Below are 21,269 nucleotides of genomic sequence, written 5' to 3'. Positions count from 1 at the left end.
CTACACACCAAATAGGAGATAAAACACACTTACCTGTCCTCAAGGCATCCTCAATGGAGTCAAAGCCCTCCACCTGCTCATCAGGAGTGAGCGTCAAAGTAGTGGCTGGTCCCCCTCCAGTGCCACTGGCATGACTCCTTATCCTGGCCAGCTTACCTCGGACCAGGCGACGCAGGTCATTGATCTTTTTCTGGATGTCCTTGGAGGTCCTCACCTCATGTCCCAGGGCATTGACCTCTGTAGCAATCTGCAAAAGGATCTCCTCCTTCTTGGCCTGACTGGTGGTGCCACTCTGTGCACTATGGAGGTACACATCATACCTGGACATGGCCCCGATGATCACATCCTTCTGGTCGGAGAAATTAAGCTTCCTCCTCTGCTTCCCAGTAGCTGGAGCAGACATGGCTCTAAACCAAACAGCAGACAAAAGTACCTTGGGAAAGAAGCGGATGTACTTTTGCGCTCGATGGGTGCATGTCTGGGCGTATTTATGCCCTGGGCGTATCTCAGGGATTATGCCGGGTCTAGTTGCGAGCATGCGCAGAGGGGTGCGGGACATACGTCAGCGTCACGGCGCATACGCCGTTCGTTCGGCCCTTCATTGGCATGGGGTCACGGTTCATTTAAATGGAACACGCCCACTTCCTTCCTACTTTGAATTACGCCGGCTTACGCCTACGAATTTATGTTGCGCTGGTGCAACGTTGGGAGCAAATGCTCTAAGGATACGGTGCTTGCCTCTATAAGTTGAGCCGGCGTAGCGGAAATGAGATGCGCTACGCCGGCCTATATATGCGCCGATGTACGTGGATCTGGCCCTTTATATTTATTTGTACATGTGAAACACTTTGATTAATTGTTGCTATAAGTGATATTATTCATTAATTTGAGTGACTATACACATGAGTTGAGAGCATAGATGAGTTTTCTTAAAGGGGCAAGTGCACTTGAAACATTTTATGTTAAGTCCAGTGTTTAGACCCCCCCAGGCCCCCCCCCGCTTATTATCTTGCATCAGAAGAGAAGAGATTGCACTTGTTTTTTTCATCAGCACCCCGCCCCCCCCCCTCGGTTCTTTGCTCCAGGGGGGCTGTGTAGGGGGCCCTTGTTGGCCTAGGCCAGGATACAGCGTTGCCATAAGTATGTAGATGCAAACCAGTATAGAAATAATACAAACATTATATAAGAAGAGATAAATACCTGTATGTACTTTGGATGTATGTACTGTTATTATCAGCAAAGGGCTAGGTGATGCAAACTCAAGCTACAGGAGCCCAGAGGATCATGCGGCATCTGTCCTTGTGTCGGTGACCTGAAGGCAAGATCTGCAGTCATGGGAAGGTCATCCAACTGTTCGCCAACCATCCTGGAATGGCTATCTGGCACTGGCAATCCTGATCGTAATATACTCTCTGCCCATTGGAGAGGTGTTCTGTAGTCCATACAGTTACTTCAGGGAGAGCTTGCTTGAGGGTCCAGTGCAGCATTGTCAGCATGCTGCAAGAAGTTAGGAAATTACTGGAGTTCTAGCAAAGTCAACAGGCACAGAATGGGCTCTGCTTCAGATCTGGGTGAAAATACAGCAAGCAGCAAGTCCCCTGGACAGGGCATGTGGCTGAGAGTTTCTCTCTCTCTCTCTCTCACTTCCTCTGTCCTGTTTTTTTCAAGGCCCAGCCAGCAGGGGCAGGAAGCGATACACATAAATATACACAAAACTGTGTAATATTTGCAGGTAACAGTAGAGGGTAGTAGATCCCTACACTTGCAATAGTGAAGTATGATAAAACGGCTTTATTAAATAATAAAAAATGAAGCTCACATGAGTGAAGATCACATCAGTATATCACAAGTGCATAAAAGCCATCAGGCTGCAAGTGCAAACTCCAGCACCACAGCCTTCATACAGTTACGTCTCCTAGGATGATGACGTCAGCAGACCCACCCTACACATACGAGTTTCGTCAGAGTGACTTCCTCAGGGGATGATTGGAAGTCGCTGTCATCATGCTTTCATGCGATTACCACCTGAAAACACCAGCCACAAAAGATAGGTGCATTTGACCTGCATTTGATATCCTTCATTTCACCTGCTTCAAGTTGCTTTTGTTTCCCCATAGAATTGTATTGTATCTAATGCATCAACAGCTCATGTACACAGGCTCAAAATAAGCAGCCAGCAACCAAGATTTATATGAGGTTGCATAAGATAAATACTTTTTTTTCAGTGATATTCAGTGCTCCACAATTTGCAGGGCAAAGTGACAGGTTCCCCTTGAAAGAAAACCCTCCCAAGAGCTCAACCAGAGATCAAATAAATTGGTTATAAATCGCAGACCAAGGCAGTGGCATGCCAATAATATTATGTTCTGGAGCAAAGATTCGCACAGACATTGGTTTCCCAGACTACACCAAAACCTGGTGTCTCCGGCAATAGTACACCAGTTTCTAGGATTGCTGAAAACTCTTCCATAAAATTTACCAATAAAATTAAGGTGTGATATGTAGGAAATTCAAGTAGCTGCCTTTGGTGCCTATAAAACAGGACATGTGCAAATGACAAAGTTTAATCCCCTGATGTGATTTTATTGAATTCTTTACAGAATTTCCTGCAAATGTTGACAAGTTGATGAATCTAAGCAATGACCAAAAAGTAAGAATTTCCTGAATGCCCAGAAAGCATTGGTATATGATTAAATGAATGTACAGTATTTGATTGAATGTTTTTGGCGTGTGTGTCAATGTCCTGCGTGTGATATACCCTTGGTGTTTTACTCCAGAGAGAGTCCCTTGTTCTGCTATATTATGATGTTGTCATAGACAGATCTTTGATCATATTTTCCCTGTATGAGCAGAACACATGCTTGGATGTACTTAGGGGTTAATTACAAAAACTTTGGAGTAATGTCATGTGCGAAAGGCGCATGCTGATAGGAGAAGACAGCATAGTGACAGAGTGACATGCTCAATACCTTGGCTTCCCCTTTTCTGTCCAGTTACATGTTGGCGGTGGGTGCATGACGGCTGGGGCTCAGTGATATTAGGTTAAAGGAAGCTAGCCCTCTCCAAGCAAGGAGACTAAGGAAAATTGTGGTAGAAAATAAATACTGTGTGGGAAATCTCCAATTTTTAAGTGAAAATTGCATCACCATTCAAACTTTTAATGAGCTATTCCTTTTTTTTTTTTTGGGCTGAAGCTTTCCTTTGAAGCGTACTAAAAGGATGCACAAGTGTGTTTTAAACCCTAACTGGTTTATAACTCAACCCCAGCCAAAAAATGATATTTTGTTCTAGATAAAGTTTTAGGTTAACGTTGTCTTTAATTTTTCTTGTCCAAGTGCCAGCTGCTCCCCTCATTTCTTATCCTAATATCATTGGGGCAGGAGGGAAAGTAAAATCTCCCCAGTGGGGTGATAAAGAACAATAAGATTCTTCTCAAGTCTATTTAAAGCAATGACAAATTGCCTTCTCTAAATAGGATAGTGTGCTAACCTTTAGGCTGGATTCACACTTGTGCGGTGCGAATTCCAGCGCTCTTATCTCTCTGCAAAGAGATAAGAGAGCTGTTCAGCAGATCATCTCCGTTTTAGCTGCGAATTTGGAGACCTGGGAGAGAGGAGGGGGAGGGGGGGGGAAGTGTATTGAGGAGAATGACAGAAATCTTGATGAGAAATGAACACATCTGCAAATCAGATGCGTGCCCATAGAAGATAATGGGCCTGAATTTGCACCTGAGCCGCACTGCAATGCCTAGAAAAGGCACAAGTTTTTTGGGCAATGTGCAGTGCGAATGCAACGCACATATGTGAACCAGCCTCAATAAAATCAATGTATTTTCTAATGTTATATGAAATTAGATGAGGTTTAAGCCTCACTCAATTCGCATAGGTGTGAACCCGGCCTTATGGCCAGTTCAAACCAGACGCAGTTCCGTGTGCTTTTTTTATGCACAAAATGCATGCACAGTATTTTCCATGTATTCCAATAGCTTTAGTTGACTCTAGTGCACACCATGCAGTCAGTTTCTGGTCAGTTTCTGCACAAATCAAAGTGACAATATAATGAAAAATGTGAAGCTGCCCTTTAAGTGAATAAACCACCTCTGAAAAGGAAGAACTATGAAAAGAAAAGCGCTAACACAATAAAAGTAATATACAATAATTGCATGTGAACAAAGGATAAATCCAAGAAAACGTGAAAGTCCAAAAGTGAGAAAAAATTTACCGTATTTATCAGGGTATTGCGCGCTCCGGCGTATATTGCGCACTTCTAATGTTGATCCGACAACCTGTAAAAAAAAAACATTTTATTACTTACAGTACTTACAGTTTTTGTGTCTTGCCCGGCTTCCTTGTCCGGTCCGGCGTCCGTCCGCGACCTCGGTGGTGTCCTCCCGGCTTCTCCGAGTCAAATCCCCACTTCCCGCGCTCAGTTTGAAGCCTCCGCCAACATATACCGAGCGCACTACACTCGGGCACATTCGGCCACGCGTGGCTTCTTACGCATAAACGTCACAGAGCGTGACCACGAGCGAAGCCGAGCCTGGCCGAATGTACCCGAGTGTACTGCGCTCGGTATATGTCGGCGGAGGCTTCAAACTGAGCGCGGGAAGCGGGTATCAGCGTATATCGCGCACCCACGATTTTGCCCTGATTTTCAGGGCAAAAAAGTGCATGGTATACGCCGATAAATACGGTATATATAAAATTATAAATTATTATTAAATATTGCACAGTCCAAATTTTTTTTTCAGAAATCTTGCTGAAAGAATCTCCAGTCACCATGCTCTTGGTCTTATAAGTGCCTTATAAAGATACTCTTTATATACAGTGAGGGAACAAAATGAATTTTAACAGTGAGAGACAGAATAACAACAAAAATATCCAGAAAAACGTAGCAAAAAAGTTATACATTGATTTGCATTCTAAAGCGGAGTTCCACTGTTTTTTTGTTTTTTTTAAGTCAGCAGCTACAAATACTGCAACTGTTGACTTTTAAAATAAGGACACGCCTGCGATGTCGGCACCCGAAGCCTTACGGCTTCACTTCCTGGTTCCCTACTGCGCATGCGCGACTTGCGCTGCGCGATCCCACTGGTCCCCGCTGTCCTCTGGGACCTGTGTGTCTCCCAGAAGACAGCGGGGGGATGGAGAAGGCGCCGGAAGTGGCGTAGATACCCACGGGTGGGTATCTACTCCCCCCTTCCCCCTGAAAGGTGCCAAATGTGACACCGGAGGGGGGGAGGGTTCCGAAAAGCAGAAGTTCCATTTTTGGGTGGAACTCCATTTTAATAAGTGAAATAAGTATTTGATCCCTCAGTCCGAGTCGGCGTGCTTTCCAAAATGGGCGAATGTTCTAAGCGGATCAAACCAGAAATGACGTCACGTATGGCGAACGCACAGCCTCAATGCATTTCGCTTGTCAGCATCGTCAGGAAGCTTGTCTTTCAGTACCCTCTGTTCCACCTCCAGCGGGACCAGCCCTGGAGATACAAGAGAGGCCGACCTCGTCACTTCAGTCTCCCTTCAGGTACGTGACAGGTACCCTAAGACACCAAAGGCGCATTATAGATGCTGTTGGTAAGTGTGCATTTTGTACACTTTGTGGTGGACCAATTATATAAAGAGTATCTGAGGCACTTATAAGACTAAGAGCACAGTGATTGGAGCTTTCTTCAGCAAGATTTATAAAAAATTGTTTTGGACTGTGCAATATTTAATAATTTTATATATAATTTTTTAGCACCTTTGGACTTAAGTTTTTTTGTATTGTCATTTATCCTTTGTTCAACAACACAGAGCTAGCTATCTGACCCTGTGCATGTGAGATAATAACAATAGGACCGAGACTTGTCTGTCACTAGGATTCAGATCACAAACTTATGGGCAGCTTCAGTTGGAACACAGAGCACAGAAACAATTACCTAATAGTCTCTGCTCCTGGTTTGGATAAAATACAGTATTTCAGTAATTAAATTTGTGTATGTGGACACGTAGTGTCACCTCCTCCCTATCTCTTTCAATTTCCTCCTTATAGGGTTTTCAAGCCAGTCTAGCAGGGACAGGTAGTGCTACACACTAAATAAATTACGAATACAGACAGTAGAGGGCAGCAGATCCCCACAGTTATTTAAAGCGGAGGTTCACCCTAAAACATGTATATACCATTCCATCCAGCATACTGCCGACATGTACAGTATGCTGTTTTTTTTTTCCGCTGTACATACCCTTGTATAGCTATTTTACCCCCAGGCTTCCGGGTAGTGCCTCCCGCACCCAGTGGGCGTTCCTATTCAGAGACTAAGTGATTGACGTGATGACAAAAGCTTCCTCCCGGCACATAATGTGCGTCGAACTGTGAGTCGAATCTATATACGGCGCCTGCGCACCGACGTTCGGCTTCTTTCGGAAACTGGTGACGCGCATTATGCGCCGGGGGAAGCTTTTGTCATCACCTCAATCACTTAGTCTCTGAATAGGAACGCCCACTCCCGTGGGAGGCACTACACGGAAGCCGGGGGGAAAATAGCTATACAACGGTATGTACAGCGGAAAAAAAAAAAAAACAGCATACTGTACATGTCGGCTGGATGGAATGGTTTATACATGTTTTTTAGGGTGAACCTCCGCTTTAATTGCAAGTTCACAGACAGCAAAAGTAAACTTGACATTTAACTGTACAATGGTACAATAAGATGAAGAACATACATAAAGCCACTAACCAGAAACCATGACAAGTATTACCAAATACTGTTGATATCTGTGTCACATATTAGTTAATGTATCTGCCAGAACAAATGTACCACTGGCCATGAAACAACTGTGTACGGGAAATCAGGGCAGTTGGTGCAGTGGATAGGTAAGGGAACTATGTAGGTAGTTGCCCGAAATGAAGAAGAGCAAAAATAGGTAGGCGAGAAAGATAATGGAAACCAAACTGGGGATGGGTGGAAGCCCACATTGACATAAATAACTACAAACAACTGTTTCCTTTCCATTAAGATAATCACATTCACATACACTATATATGTAGGTGACTTTTAATTCACTGTTTATTCCTTTTTACTTTAAAATAAATGTATTCTGATAGTAAAATATCTCTAATGTTTGCTTCTAGAGTAAACTGATTGAGAGTTATAAGGAGGCTGAAAGACAGATGTCAAGAATTGGAGACACAACTAAAGGTTGGTTTAAAATATAACTCTAAATGTGGTATAGCTCATTAGATAGTAGAGGGGGACTAGTTGTCTTTGAGCCGCACATCAAGTGAAGACCTTCTGCATGATAGTGAATGGCAGTCTCAGTCTGGACCCCCAGCAAGTCACGCCCTCCAACATGTTTCACTCCACCTACTGGTGCTTACTTATGTGGAGTCTCCAGGTGGAAAGGGGCAGTTAAATGCATATTCGGCCCCCACAAAGAATGCATATCAGGTGTGTGAAGTGGTTTTGAAGGGCTGGTGATAGAGGCCATGGGCCAGATTCAGGTAGATCCGCGCAATATTTGCGTGGGCAAAGGGCAACGATTTTTGCTCTGCGCCCACGCAAATATTTCGATTTGCCCGCGATTCACGGAGCAGTAGCTCCGTAAATTGCGCGGGCGCTATGCTAATTAGCCCGGCGTAAGGGCTCCCGCGCCGAGCGAACAGCGCATGCTCCGTCGGGAAACTTTCCCGACGTGCATTGCGGCAAATGACGTCGCAAGGACGTCATTTGCTTCTAAGTGAACGTGAATGGCGTCCAGCGCCATTCACGAATCACTTACGTAAACGACGTGAAATTTAAATTTCACGAGCGGGAAGGGCGGCTATACTTTAGCATTGGCTGCCCCTGCTATTAGCAGGAGCAACCTTGCGCTAAAGTCGCCGTACGGAAACTCCGTACCTTGCGTGCGCAGGGCCCGCGCAACTTTTGTGAATCGGTGGTAGTATGCAATTTGCATACTATACGCCGATCACAATGGCCGCGCCCCCTAGCGGACAACGCAAGAATGCAGCCTGAGATATGAAGGCATAAGGAGGCTTATGCCTGTCATATCCTAGGCTGCAGTCCACGTAGCGATGTTCCTGAATCAGGGGCATTCGCTACGCGGGAGCAAAACAGCTGTTGCGCGGGCGCAATAGCCTCTTGAATCTGGGCCCATGTGTTTAAGGAAGGAACTACACATAGAAGAACTGGTTGCAAAGCCTTAGTGGCAACCTCTTGTAAGGCATGTGTAAAGAAACAAATGTGCATGAGTGTGATGATTACAAAGATGCAAATATTCTATCCCCTCCCCATTGAAAAATCAAAAATCTTTAATAATGTATCTCTTAAAAACAATATTGATGAGAAATCTACTGAAGCAAATCCTAGTAAGAAAAGATAACCTTACGGGGCTATTTACTAATGTAAATGTAAATAAATTAGTTGAATAAATTAAAGGGTTACACTAGCAAGACTCTCTGTTTTTTAGAATAATGTAATAATGAATGAAAAAATGGGGCAGAAATAAAGATTAAAAAAAACAAAAATAATAAAAATATATGAAGTAATGATCAAAACTCAAAAAGAACATAAAGCAAAAGAACCTAGTTATATGTACCGAAACTGAAAAAAAGAGAAATTGCATAACGATGGTAATGGATGTAAGGGAGGACGTGACCATGTATCAATGTATTGTCAATATTGTCGAGAGACTCTTGGATATCTCATAAAGAGGGAGATAGGGGTATTGAAACAACGAATGGGTGACTCATAATACAAAATGATGGAAACTATTCCTAATAATGTGTGAGATCCCATTCGCAATTTAAACCTGCGAGTATGAAGCTTAAAGTGGTTGTAAACCCATATAAAAAAAACAAAAAAAACCTGCAAGACAAAGGCATAATGCATGGCATACTAGCTCATTATGAAATACTTGCCTTAAATTGAAGCTGTTGCAGAGGTCCCCGTACACAGCTGTGACCGGCAACATGTCTCCTGGAGTTATTTCAGGGTTCACGGTCTCCAGCGATGTGATTGGCCTGAGCCGCGATGACGTCACTCCTGCGCATGTGCACGGGAGCTACCGGTCACGGCACAGGCCCTTTAGAGATGGCACGATTGAGCCGTTTCTTTAGTGCACACGTGCCGATGATGTTGGCGCAAGCGTATATGGTAAATATCTCCTAAACTGTGCAGGTTTAGGAGATATTTACAGTACCTACAGGTAAGCCTTTTTATAGGCCTACAAGTGGTGTACCAGGGTTTACAACCACTTTAAATATCCAGTATACCTCCCTCCTACAGAGGGAGAAATAATCGCCCCCCCCCCCCCTTAAACCTGAACTTTGAAAGACTATTTATTTTGACTATGAAATTAGTTAAAATGTCTGGCTATAATAATGTTTTTTTAATCGCAAATTACAAACGCAATTCACACCAGAGAGAAATATTCTATTCTTTGGATGTTGGTTCACATTTTAGCTTTCCTTATTTGTGGGCAAGTTATATTGTTTTGTAAGATAATTTCTGATTGGTGGCTTACGGTTGCACATTGTCTTCTTTATTATTTTCCTATTACAAATGTTTATTCATTTTGAATATGTTCATAGCGGCTCAGGCTTTCTGGAATTTGTGCAGAGAGAACAAATGCAGAGAATTCTTTCTAAACTCGGTAAAATGTAACATGAAATCAGTCTTTCAGAAGATTATTCATGAAGAGCCCAAGGACAAAGGTATTATTATTACTGCTATTAATGCCGCGTACTCACAGTCGTTTTTCGGCATGAAAAAAACAAATTTTTTAAAAATGTCATTTAAAATGGTCGTGTGTTTTTCGGCTTCTAAAAAACAACAAAAAAAATATGTGTTTTTCAAAATGTCGTTTTTCGTGATGTAAAAAATAATCGTGTGTGGGCAAAAACGAAGTTTTAAACCCGCGCATGCCCAGAAGCAAGTTATGAGACGGGAACGCTCGTTCAGGTAAAACTACCATTCATAATGGAGTAAGCACATTCATCACGCTGTAACAGACAAAAAAGCGCAAATCGTCTTTTGCTAACAAGGAATCGGCTAAAAGCAGCCCAAAGGCAAATAGAACTTCCCCTTTAGAGTTCCGTCGTACGTGTTGTACGTCACCGCGCTTTGTTCATCATTTTTCCAAAACGATGGTGTGTGGGCAACGTCGTTTTTAATGATGAAGTTGGAAAAACGTCAATTTTTTTCATGATGAAAAAATGTCACTTTTTTGTCATGCCGAAAAACGACCGTGTGTACGCGGCATAAGAGAATAGAGTCAACTGCCAGTAATTTTTAACTGGATTGTCCATTTACACAAAATTGATATTGTTTTTCAGAGGATAGATTTGTCTTTCTTTTAATAACATGTTAAAGCTGAACTCTGGGCAAATAGCTAAATACACATAAAAAAATACATATAAAAGGAGCTGTTTAACCTGTGCTAGGATTTGTATTTTTGTCCATCCATTTCTAAAATTTATGAAGCTCTTTCACACAGCAAAAGCCCTGTCTGGAATTTAGGGGGACCTGCACTTTGTATGCTGAAGTTTCACTTGGGCCCCTTTCACATTGAGGAGTTTTTCAGGCGGTACAGCGCTAAAAATAGCGCTGCTATCCCGCCTGAAAAAGTCCTTCACTGCAGAGGGCTTTCACACTGAGGCGATGCGCTGGCGGGAGACAAAAAAATCTCCTGTCAGCAGCATCTTTGGAGCGATGAGAGGAGTGGCATGTATACCACTCCTTCCCATTGAAAGCAATGGGAAACCGCTGCAATACCGCCCGCAATGCGCGTCTATAGAGGCGCATTGTGGGCGGTATTAACCCTTTATCGGCCGCTAGCGGGGGTTAATACCGCACCGCTAGCGGCTGATTCCTGTGGCAATCCCGGCGGTATAGCGCCGCTATTTTTAGCGGCGTTATACCGCCACCGCTGCTCCCGCCCCAGTCTGAAAGGGGCCTTACATGTCTCCTCCCAACCCTCATAATGTGAAAAGACAGAAAAATAAGAAGCAGCACACTGATGAGTAGACAAGTGCACTGCCGAAAAATTCATTCGTTTTCATTTCAGTTGTTTTTTTTATTTAATTTTTTTCGGGTTTTTTTCAGGTCATTCATTATGAGCAAAATTCGTTATGTCTAATAAATTTGGAAATTCGGAACAGTTTGAATTCATTATTTTCCATTCATTCAAACACAGTATTCGTTATTTTGCCTTGTTTTAAAAAAAATAACAAACATGTCACCACTTTGCAGTTAGTTTTGCAGAGAGTGGCCCCCTGTCTCTTCTTCTGGGTTCCCCCGGGGGGCTGGCAGCTCCTCCCCACATCGAGTGCCCACATAGGAGAAGCACTCTCCTGTGGTGGACACCTGTGCAGGCACGCTCCCAAGTTCTGCTTCTGTGTCCATTCACACAGAATGCAGGACTAGGCCCTGCCCCCTGGCTCCTACATCATTGAATTGGATTACAGCAGTGGGAGCCAATGGCTGTGCTGCTATCAATCTATCCTATCAAGTATCAAGAGCCGAGACAATGGGCAGAGAGGTAGAGCGCATCTCTGTTGTGGGAACGAACAGGCTCAGGTGAGTAAAACGGGGGGGGGGGGGGGGGAGGGTTTAGGATACATTAAGGTGAAAAATTTTAGGTATTGGAATTTCCTTTCAAATTTGGCTGTTAGTGAACGTAAGGAATACGAATTTATGCAAAGTTACGAATTATCCAAAATAACGAATGCTGCATCTAAATGAGTGGAACATAATGAATAAATAATAAATAATAATACGTTTTTATTATTATTATTCATTTGTTACGTTCCATTTGTTTAGATGTGGCATTTGTTATGTTTGATAATTCGTAACTTCGGATATTTGTTACGTTCACTAACAGCCAAATTTTAAAGGAATTTCCAATACCTATAGTTTAAAATTTAGTAATAGTTTTTATTATTAGTTAGTCAGTTATTTATTATTATTTCGTATTTTCATTCTTATTTTCGAATTTCTGAAAAAATTTGTTAAACAGGTTTTCCTTAATTCAAATATTTCCGAGTTGTCGCATTTCTTTGAAAAATATATACGGAACAAAACAAATTGCACATGTCTACTTATGAGCTTATCCTTCTGTCACTCTGCTCCTTTCTCCTATCAGCATGTCTTTTTTAAGCACCTTAAGGACACCTATTTGGCTCTTTGTGTTTTTTTTTCCTCCCCCTGTCTGGGCTCTGTTGTACAGAGGCATCAAAAGACTGATATAAAAAAATTAGGTACTTACACTAATTGTCAAAAAAAAATACTTTTGATGCTTTATTAGTGCATACAGAGTCATATTCATTTGTGTCTTTTATATTTGTCTTGAGTTTGACTTTAAAATATAAAGTTAATTGATGTGTTTTATTCATGTAAAAGCTGAGAAAAATTAAAAAAGTAGATCAAAATCTTCAATTTCCCCTGCAAAAATCTTGATTCCCTTCCAACATTGTCTCTTTCTTTCTCTTTTGTTAGTCCTAGTCACAAGCAAACCAAACCTGTGTATCATTCAGTTTGTATTTATTTTAACAGAATCCCATATACTGTATACAATATTGTGCAAAAGTTTTAGGCAGGTGTGAAAAAAATGCCATAAATTAAGAATACTTTGAGAAATATTAATTTTAATAGTGGATTTTTATAAAAAAAAAAATTACAAAATGGAAAGTAAATGACTAGAAGAGAAATCCAAATTAAATTAATATTTGGTGGGACCACCCTTTGCCTTCGAACCAGCATCAATTCTTCTAGGTACACTTGCACACAGTTTTTGAAGGAACTCAGCAGGTAGGTTGTTCCAAACATCTTCGAAATCTAACCGTAGATCTTCTGTGGATGTAGACTGCATCAAATCCTTCTGTCTCTTCATGTAGTCACAGGCAGACTCGATATTGCTGAGATCAGGGCTCTGTGGGGGCCTAACCATCACTTCCAGGACTCCTTGTTCTTCTTTATGCTGACATTGGCTGTATGTTTAGGGTAGTTGTCTTGCTGCAGAATAAATTTGGGACCAATCACATGTCTTCCTGATGGTATGGCATGATGGATACATATCTGCCTGTGTTTCTCAGCATTAAGGACACCATTGATCCTGACCAAACCTCCAACTCCATTTGCAGAAATGCAGCCCCAAACTTGCATGGCAGACACTCATTGTTGTACTGCTCTCCAGCCCTACGTGAACAAACTGGCTCCTGCTACAGCTAAATATTTCAAAATTTGACTCATCAGACCAGAGCACCTGCTGCCATTTTTCTACACCCCAGTTATTATGTTTTCATAGATAGTTGGAATGCTTAGCCATGTTTCCACGTCAGAGGTATGGCTTTTTGGCTGCAATTCTTCCATGAAGACCACTTCTGGTCAGACTTCTCCAGACAGTAGATTGGTGTACCTGGGTCCCACTGGTTTTCGCCAGTTGTGTGCTCATGGCACTGCCGGACAGCTTCCAATGTCAAAGGGAAGCAAGTATGATGTGTCTTTCATCTGCTGCATTAAAGGGGTTGCAAACCCTCCTGTTTTTTCACCTTAAGGCATCCTTCACCTTAAAACATCTGACAATTACCGGCCCCCCAGCCCACCCATTTTACTTACCTGAGCCCTTGGAATGTCCCACGCCGAGGAAGTGCTGCATCTTTGCCCTGGGTTCTAAGCTTTTGATTGGATAGATTGATAGCAGCACAGCTATTGGCTCCCGCTGCTGTCAATCAAATCCAATGACGCGGGCGCTGGGGGGCGGGCCGAGTTCTGCATTCGGCGGCTATGGACACCGAATGCTGGACACGGGAGCGCACCCGCAAGTTAACCCCCTTGGGAGAGCGCTTCCCAGAGGGGGTTATTTGACGCAGGAAGGAGCCAAGAGAGCCGCCGGGGGACCCCAGAAAACGGCATTCGGGCCACTCTGTGCAAAACGAGCAGCACAGTGGAGGTAAGTATGATATGTTTGTTATTTTTTTTTTTTTTTAATCGAACCTTTAGTATCACTTTAAGTTTCCTTGACCAACCACTGTGTCTACAGTGCTCAAAATTACCTAGTCCTTTGTGCTTCTTCAAAAGAGCTTGAACAGCACATCTTGAACCCCAGTCTGCTTCAAAATGTTTGCCTGGGAGAGACCTTCTTGATGCAGTATAACTACCTTGTGTCTTGTTACTGTGCTCAGTCTTGCCTGTGAGTTTGGCCGTTCCTCACCCAGTTTTAAGCCCCCAACATACAGTAACTGTTTCTGTTTCAGTTAATGACTGTTTTTCAACCTGCTTATAAAATTGATCATCATTAGCACCTGCTTGGTATAATTGATTAATCTCACACTTGACTCAAATCTACAAAATCCTTGACTTTGTGCAAGTGTACAAGTGTAAGAATTGATGCTCCTTTGAAGTCAAAGGGTAGTCACACCAAATAGTGGTTTGATTAAGATTTTTCTTCTGTTCGCTCACTTTTCATTTTGTAAATTGATAAATATAAACAATTAAAATGTATATTTTTGAAAGCATTTTTACTCTACAGCATTTTTTCACACCTGCCTGAAACTTTTGTACAGTACTGTATGTACACATATACACACACACATATATAATATGTATTTATAGAGCATATAACAGTGGTTCTCAACCTACCTAGAGCCATGACCCCTTGATAAAATTTCCCAAGTTGTGGGGAACCCCTAACAGTGAAATTTTCATAGCGTGGGTTGTCAGCACCCAAGGCAAGACAAGTAATTTGCGCCCCTAACCCATGGACATTTAGTGCTCCTTGAGTCCCCTCCACTCGTACAGTAATACAACCCCTTGTGGTAAATGTTAGGATGTATCACTCTCTCTTTGTTCTCCTTTCTTTCTCTTTTATCCCTCTATCCTAATTTCTTTTTTTTTTCCACCATCCCTCTGTCTAGCTGTCTTTCTTGTTCTTTTATTCTTTCTCTCACTTTTTCTTTGTTCCTCCCCCTCTTTTCCTCTCCCTTCCATGTATTCTCTATTTTTATGCCTTCTCTTACTCCTTGGGGGGGGGGGGGGGGTGAGTGGCAGTGCTGTTGGGGGGTTCTGATCAGTCAACTTAGGTGCTCTTGATCAAGGTCATCTGATGATCTGAGAACTGTAGTGGGGACTTTTATTAGCAACTCTAATCACAGGTAGTGTTACTCACTGTGTCTCTGGCTTTACTATGCCTCCAGCTCTGTGATTTCTCGCAGCAGTGACACCTATGCCGGAATCAGGGGATGGGGTTTCCTCCAGACCCTCCTACTTCACATTCCTCACCAGTCAGCTGACATCTAGTCTCTGCCCCCTAGCCATGCTGTGAACTTAATGGGCAGCTGCAAAGAGGCTAAGTGGGCGGCCGCGGGCTCCAGGGACAGCCCTGCTGGGCGGCCACGAAAAGGTTGAGAAAGCGGTGCAGGCTTCAGAGAGAGCGCAGGATTCGTGACCCCTGGCAAATCGTCCGAGACGGTTCAGACCCCCAGGTTAAGAACCACTGGAATATAAAAGATCAATTCTCTAATGGAGAGCATGTACTACATGTTGAGCTTTTATAAAGCCACAAGGGGGTATACATCACTTCCCAGCTCTATGACTGCAAAAACATTAAAGCCCAACTCCGGGCACAATGGAAAAAATACCCTTGTGGGCCCTCCCACCCTGCAAAGGAGTAAATGCTTGTTAAGTCCATGGGGTTATAGAAGAAGCCGTATTGCTTACTTTTCTCTTCACTTCAGCTGGGTCCCACAGCGGTGACCAGTCCCCTTCAGCGCCCTCTCTAAGGCTCTTTGCCCTGATTGCTGCTTGCCCCACCACATACAATACAGCATTAATAGCCCTGCATTGTACATGATGACACCAAAGGAACAGCCCACAGACCAAAGCTATGAGGAGAAGAGGAGCGGGGTGAGTAATGCAGCCTCTTCCTGTGCCCACTCGACTTTCCGAGCATTTAACCCCTGCAGAGCAGGAGGGAGGGGCCCATTGCAAGTTTTTTTCCCCCCGAGCTTTAACAAAATAACTAGTTAACTTTCCTGGACTGAATAACTTATGTTGACCCTCTTCTAATTTTATCTTCAGATTTTGAACAAGCATTTGCCTTTCTCCAAGCAAGTGGATGTTTTGCTGATTTTATGAATGGAACAGAAGGTAAAAATGTATATAGCGTATAATTTTTTATATATTCTGGAGAAATATGTTCTATAGGAACCATTGTGAAAGGTTGCGAAAGGGGGGGTAGGTAAGACTTTAATTGAAGCAGTGACTGGGTAGTGTCATATGACTCCATCCCTGGTACAATGCCAAATAGGGGGAAATTTGGGACTTTAAATGAAGCACACGGCTATGAAAAAAAATTGATATCCCATCATGTTTATTGGTCGATATTCACATGTTCACAAAATATAGTGACTAAATAGTATTGCTCATTAGTAACACATGGTACAGATATATACATACATATTGCTGCACCACCGTGGTGTTGGTTGATAACCTAGACCTCTCTAAGTGATATAAAAAGGTCAATAATGAATCATGATGGTAAAAGCAAGTATGATCAGTATGATAGCATAGTTACCCCAAAATTTGACAAATTTGCTTGGAATCTAGGAGCCAGCTAAAAAAGTTAGGAGCCAGAAAATGCGCCCCGTCCCGACAAGCTTGCGCGCAGAAGCGAACACATACGTGAGTAGCGCCCGCATATGTAAACGGTATTCAAACCACACATGAGGTATCGCCGCGATCGTTAGAGCAAGAGCAAGAATTCTAGCCTTAGACCTTCTCTGTAACTCTAAACATGCAACCTGTAGATTTTTTTAAACGTCACCTATGAAGATTTTAAAGGGTAAAAGTTTGTCGGCATTCCACGAGCGGACGCAATTTTGAAGCGTGACATGTTGGGTATCAATTTACTCGGCGTAACATTATCTTTCACAATATAAAAAAAAAATTGGGATAACTTTACTGTTGTCTTATTTTTTTATTAAAAAAAGTGCATTTTTTCCCAAAAAAAAGTGCGGTTGCAAGACCGCTGCGCAAATACGGCGCGACAGAAAGTATTGCAACGATTGCCATTTTATTCTCTAGGGTGTTAGAATAAAAAATATATATAATGTTCGGGGGTTCTAATTAAAGGGAAGGAGATGGCAGTGAAAATAGTGAAAAATGACACACATTAGAATTGCTGTTTAACTTGTAATGCCAACAGACACCACCAGATGGTGGCAGCTCACAGAAGGAAGAGCTGGGGACTTCACAAGGCCGTGGCCTCAATTACCGGTCGTCACAGGCCCGCCGTGATCGCGCGGAGGAGGTGGGGGCGCACGGAGACACAGGATCCTGTGCCTATATTGTCGACCTCTGAGTTACCCTATCACTACCATCTGATCATACTTGCTTTTACAATCATGATTCATTATGGACCTTTTTTTATATCACTTAGAGAGGCCTAGGTTACCAAACAACACCACCCACACCACGGTGGTGCAGTAATATGTATATATATATATATATATATATATATATATGAACCATATAATGAGCAATACTATTTATTCACCGTATTTTATGGCTCAACATGTGTATATGTATTAATAAACATAATTTTATAGATACATTTTTTTAATTTTTGCATCATGAAAGGTTGGATTGCACTGAATAGGTTCCCTTAACAGAGTATGTTCTCTTCACAATGAGATATGGACAGCGCATTTATTAGTGATATGGGAGCACTGATTATATTGTCTGTAATGGTGGTCATAGATTTCCAAGGGTAGATAGATGTGCATGTCCCAGGGCCTGGCAAGTACATAACACATGTATTGTGCTTTGCCAAACATTCATGTTTGTATGGATGGAGAGTGGCGGGGCAAATAATTCCTGAAGGACCACTAAGATACTTAAAGCGGGAGTTCACCCATGTATTACATTTTTTTTTTTCTCCCCTTAGATTCCTGCTCGTTCGGTCTAGGGGAATCGGCTATTTGTATTAAAATATGAGCAGTACTTACCCGTTTTCGAGCTGCATCTTCTTCCGTCGCTTCCGGGTATGGGTCTTCGGGAGCGGGCGTTCCTTCTTGATTGACAGTCTTCCGAGAGGCTTCCGACGGTCGCATTCATCGCGTCACTCGTAGCCGAAAGAAGCCGAACGTCGGTGCGGCTCTATACTGCGCCTGCGCACCGACGTTCGGCTTCTTTCGGAAAATCGTGACGCGATGGATGCGACCGTCGGAAGCCTCTCGGAAGACTGTCAATCAAGAAGGAACGCCCATACCCGGAAGCGACGGAGAGGATGCATCTCGTAAACGGGTAAGTACTGCACATATTTTAAAACAAATAGCCGATTCCCCTAGAGAAAACGAGCAGGAATCTAAGGGGAAAAAGTGCCCTCTAAGGGTGAACCCCCGCTTTAACTGTATTACTGCATCAGATATTCAGCTGAATGTTTTAGATCTTCTATACTTTTTATTATAAACATGGGACCTCTGGAGTTCAGAAACTGCAAAATCTGGCCATGCAACCGATATACAGTAGTCAATCCCAAGAACAGGACAGGCTGATGAGTCCTGCAGATCAAGCCAAGATAAATCATTTCTGGTTTTGATACATGCTGGAGATATAATCCATGTATCATCTTTGTATATTTCTCAGGGAATTGGCAAGATTTCTATGCTAAGTTACTGGATCTGCACACCTGCTATGGCCATTGTGAGGGCTCTTATTCTCCCTGTTGGATTCCATTTATTTTATATTAAGAAGAATGCAACAGGAGCAGAGCAGGACTTAGGATGGTGGGGGCCCCTGGGCTTGAGTCACTTTCGGGCCCTACCCGAAAGTGTCTCAAGCGTATTCAAAATTCCAGAATCAGATTCAGTGATTCAATTATACTGGTATAAGCAACCCATAATGAAAAGTGGAGGGTACTTTTCTCCCACTTCAAAGGGGTATGCCTAGGGAAGCAAAACAGCATAAAATGTATGTGTGTGTATAGGGATAAATAACCCAATATCACCACAAAGAGCCTGGCAAGGAAAGAGCTTCCGCTGTACATGTCAGATGGAGAGGGATCAAATAATTCCGCCGTACGAGTCATCACGTCTGTCCATTGGTAGCGGCCGCAGCTATAAATAGTGTCATTCGGATTCCCGCACATGAGCAGAAGAATGACCGGGCGTAATGATGTCATTGTGACCGCGTTGCATAATGATGATGTGTAGTCATCAATAGTAAACATAGCGTTGTCCCAAAGGACATGATGTATACTGCGCATGGGCACAAAAAAGCAATGACACAAGTCAGAGTGCAATGTATTCAAAGGGCAAATCCAGCAATTGGAGCCAAAGTAAGATGCCACATCCAGCAAAAGGACAGACACCGGGCATAATATTGCAAAAATAGCTTCACAAGGGTAATAATAAAAGAAAGACAGTTTGTCTACTTGGATGAAGGACAAAAATAATCAATGTCCCTAGAACAAGTAAAAATGCTAGACCAATCAACACACTTTAAATGAAAAATTTAATGACTGGTGTAACGGAACGTCCCACACTCCGCTTGAGTGCTTCCGTCATATACTGCTTCCTATCAGTCTAGATATAGATATCAGATATTCCAGCTGTTTACAAGCACACAACGAGACGATACTTGTTTTTCTGCTGAACATGGAGTGTTTAATAGAACCAAGAATACAATCTTATATACAGTTAAAGAGGAGGTAACCAAAACATAAATTAACATGACCTAATTAACTAATCATTTACCCAGACTAGGTGACTCATAGATATGACCTTTCAGGGTAGACGTTACATCTCCTCGCTCACCTGCTATACAATACACATTGTCATAAGTGTAAACACAGGACATCTTCACACAATAGCAGAGTCAATTAGCACAGAGAACAGACAGATGGCTGGTGGTGAAGGCATTAGCATCTCCTTACACTGTATGTCCCAACAGTATGAATCAGTCACTCTAATATGGCATATATAGGGTCTCCAGGCATACAGCTCACAAAGAGCACCGTTCCCCGAAATGCCAGGGCCCATGATCGCAAGGCAAGAGGCTAGCATTCAGTCCCCTCCAAAAGCCTTTGTCACAACTAGCATAGCTATAATAGACAAAGGTTAGACAAAATAGACAAAGAAACAACCAACATTCCAACATGGACAGAAACAGCCGGGAATCGGGAACCATAGTAGGTAGGTCTTGCTGTTGAAATACCTAAGACATGTAAAAGTTCAAGGACTGACTGTGCTCCTAGTCTCTAACTATAACTAAAATCTCAGGTTACACGGAGGTTACATGGCAAAGGTTGAGGTGTTTGAACTGTGCATCCAAAATCAACAGTTTATAATATAGTGTATTTGTTTCATAGATGACCAAACAAAGATGAATTCCAGGACTAGCAACAGACAAGAGTCATACAATGAAAGTGATTCAGAAAATGCTGGTTCTTCTACAGAAGTGAAAGGCCAAAGGATATTTACCAGAGATGAAAACCCTAAAGAGATGGAATCTGAATCCCCAGATCCATCCCAAACGAGCAACAAAGTAGGGCAATGCACCACAGAAGTGGAAGGTGAATGGTCCAAAACATCTTCATTGTCAGTAAACAGCAAAGTAAAGAGAAGCTCCAGAGTTGAAGACCTCAATGGAATGCAAAGTGAACTGTCTAAATCACCTTTAAAGGGCAACAGAATAGAGGGAAGCTGTAGAGAGAAGGACCATGACGATATACAATGTGAAATAACTTCAGAGAGCCGCAGGAAAGAGGAAAGCTCAAAAGGTGAGTACTTAGACAAAATGGAAACGGAATCTCCTGCAGCATCTCTATTTTCACATTCGGCGAGCAGGAAAAGTGATGAGACTTTGACAGGGAACACCTCTCGGAGACACAGGGTCTCAAAAATAAATCGGTCTAAGGCCATAAAAGCAAATTTGCGGGTTTTGAAAACTCAACAGCAAACCTTACTATACCAACTGAAGCAGCAAACTAAAGATGGAGATTCAGGTTTTGCCACAAACCTAATTCAATTTCTGAGGAAAGTTCCAGAGGATAAAAGATTGTTTACTCAAATATCTATTCTAAATGTCTTATCATCTGTTTTGGATCAGCAGCCAATGTCTATATCAAACTCTGCCTCCTGAGACATAAGCCACAAATGTATGAGACCGGCTCTGACAAATGACTGCCACGCAAGGGAAATTGTATACTTTGACATAACTGTCCTAAAGATGCTAAGAATAATAATAATAATATGGCATATGAGCAGATTATTTACATATATATATATAT

General features: G+C 42.5%; 1 protein-coding gene across 4 annotated transcripts in view; it reads left to right on the top strand.

The window, feature by feature from the left end:
* LOC120929093 (PHD finger protein 11-like) overlaps positions 1–21,269 on the top strand; it is a 71,162-nt gene extending 49,893 nt beyond the window's left edge. For 3 of the 4 annotated variants that reach the window (XM_040340300.1, XM_040340302.1, XM_040340299.1), the window contains 5 exons: positions 2,601–2,650; positions 7,114–7,180; positions 9,574–9,696; positions 16,058–16,126; positions 20,349–21,269. In XM_040340300.1, the coding sequence (XP_040196234.1) occupies positions 2,601–2,650; positions 7,114–7,180; positions 9,574–9,696; positions 16,058–16,126; positions 20,349–21,121 (1,082 nt within the window). In that variant the 3' untranslated portion in view covers positions 21,122–21,269. The remainder of the gene's footprint in view (positions 1–2,600; positions 2,651–7,113; positions 7,181–9,573; positions 9,697–16,057; positions 16,127–20,348) is intronic. The other variant, XM_040340301.1, reaches the window with a different exon arrangement.

This window comes from Rana temporaria, chromosome 2, assembly GCF_905171775.1.
Source record: "Rana temporaria chromosome 2, aRanTem1.1, whole genome shotgun sequence".
In the NCBI taxonomy this organism is placed as follows: domain Eukaryota; kingdom Metazoa; phylum Chordata; class Amphibia; order Anura; family Ranidae; genus Rana; species Rana temporaria.
The sequence above is the reverse complement of the archived record's forward strand: the minus strand, read 5'-3'. Positions and strand labels throughout refer to the sequence as shown.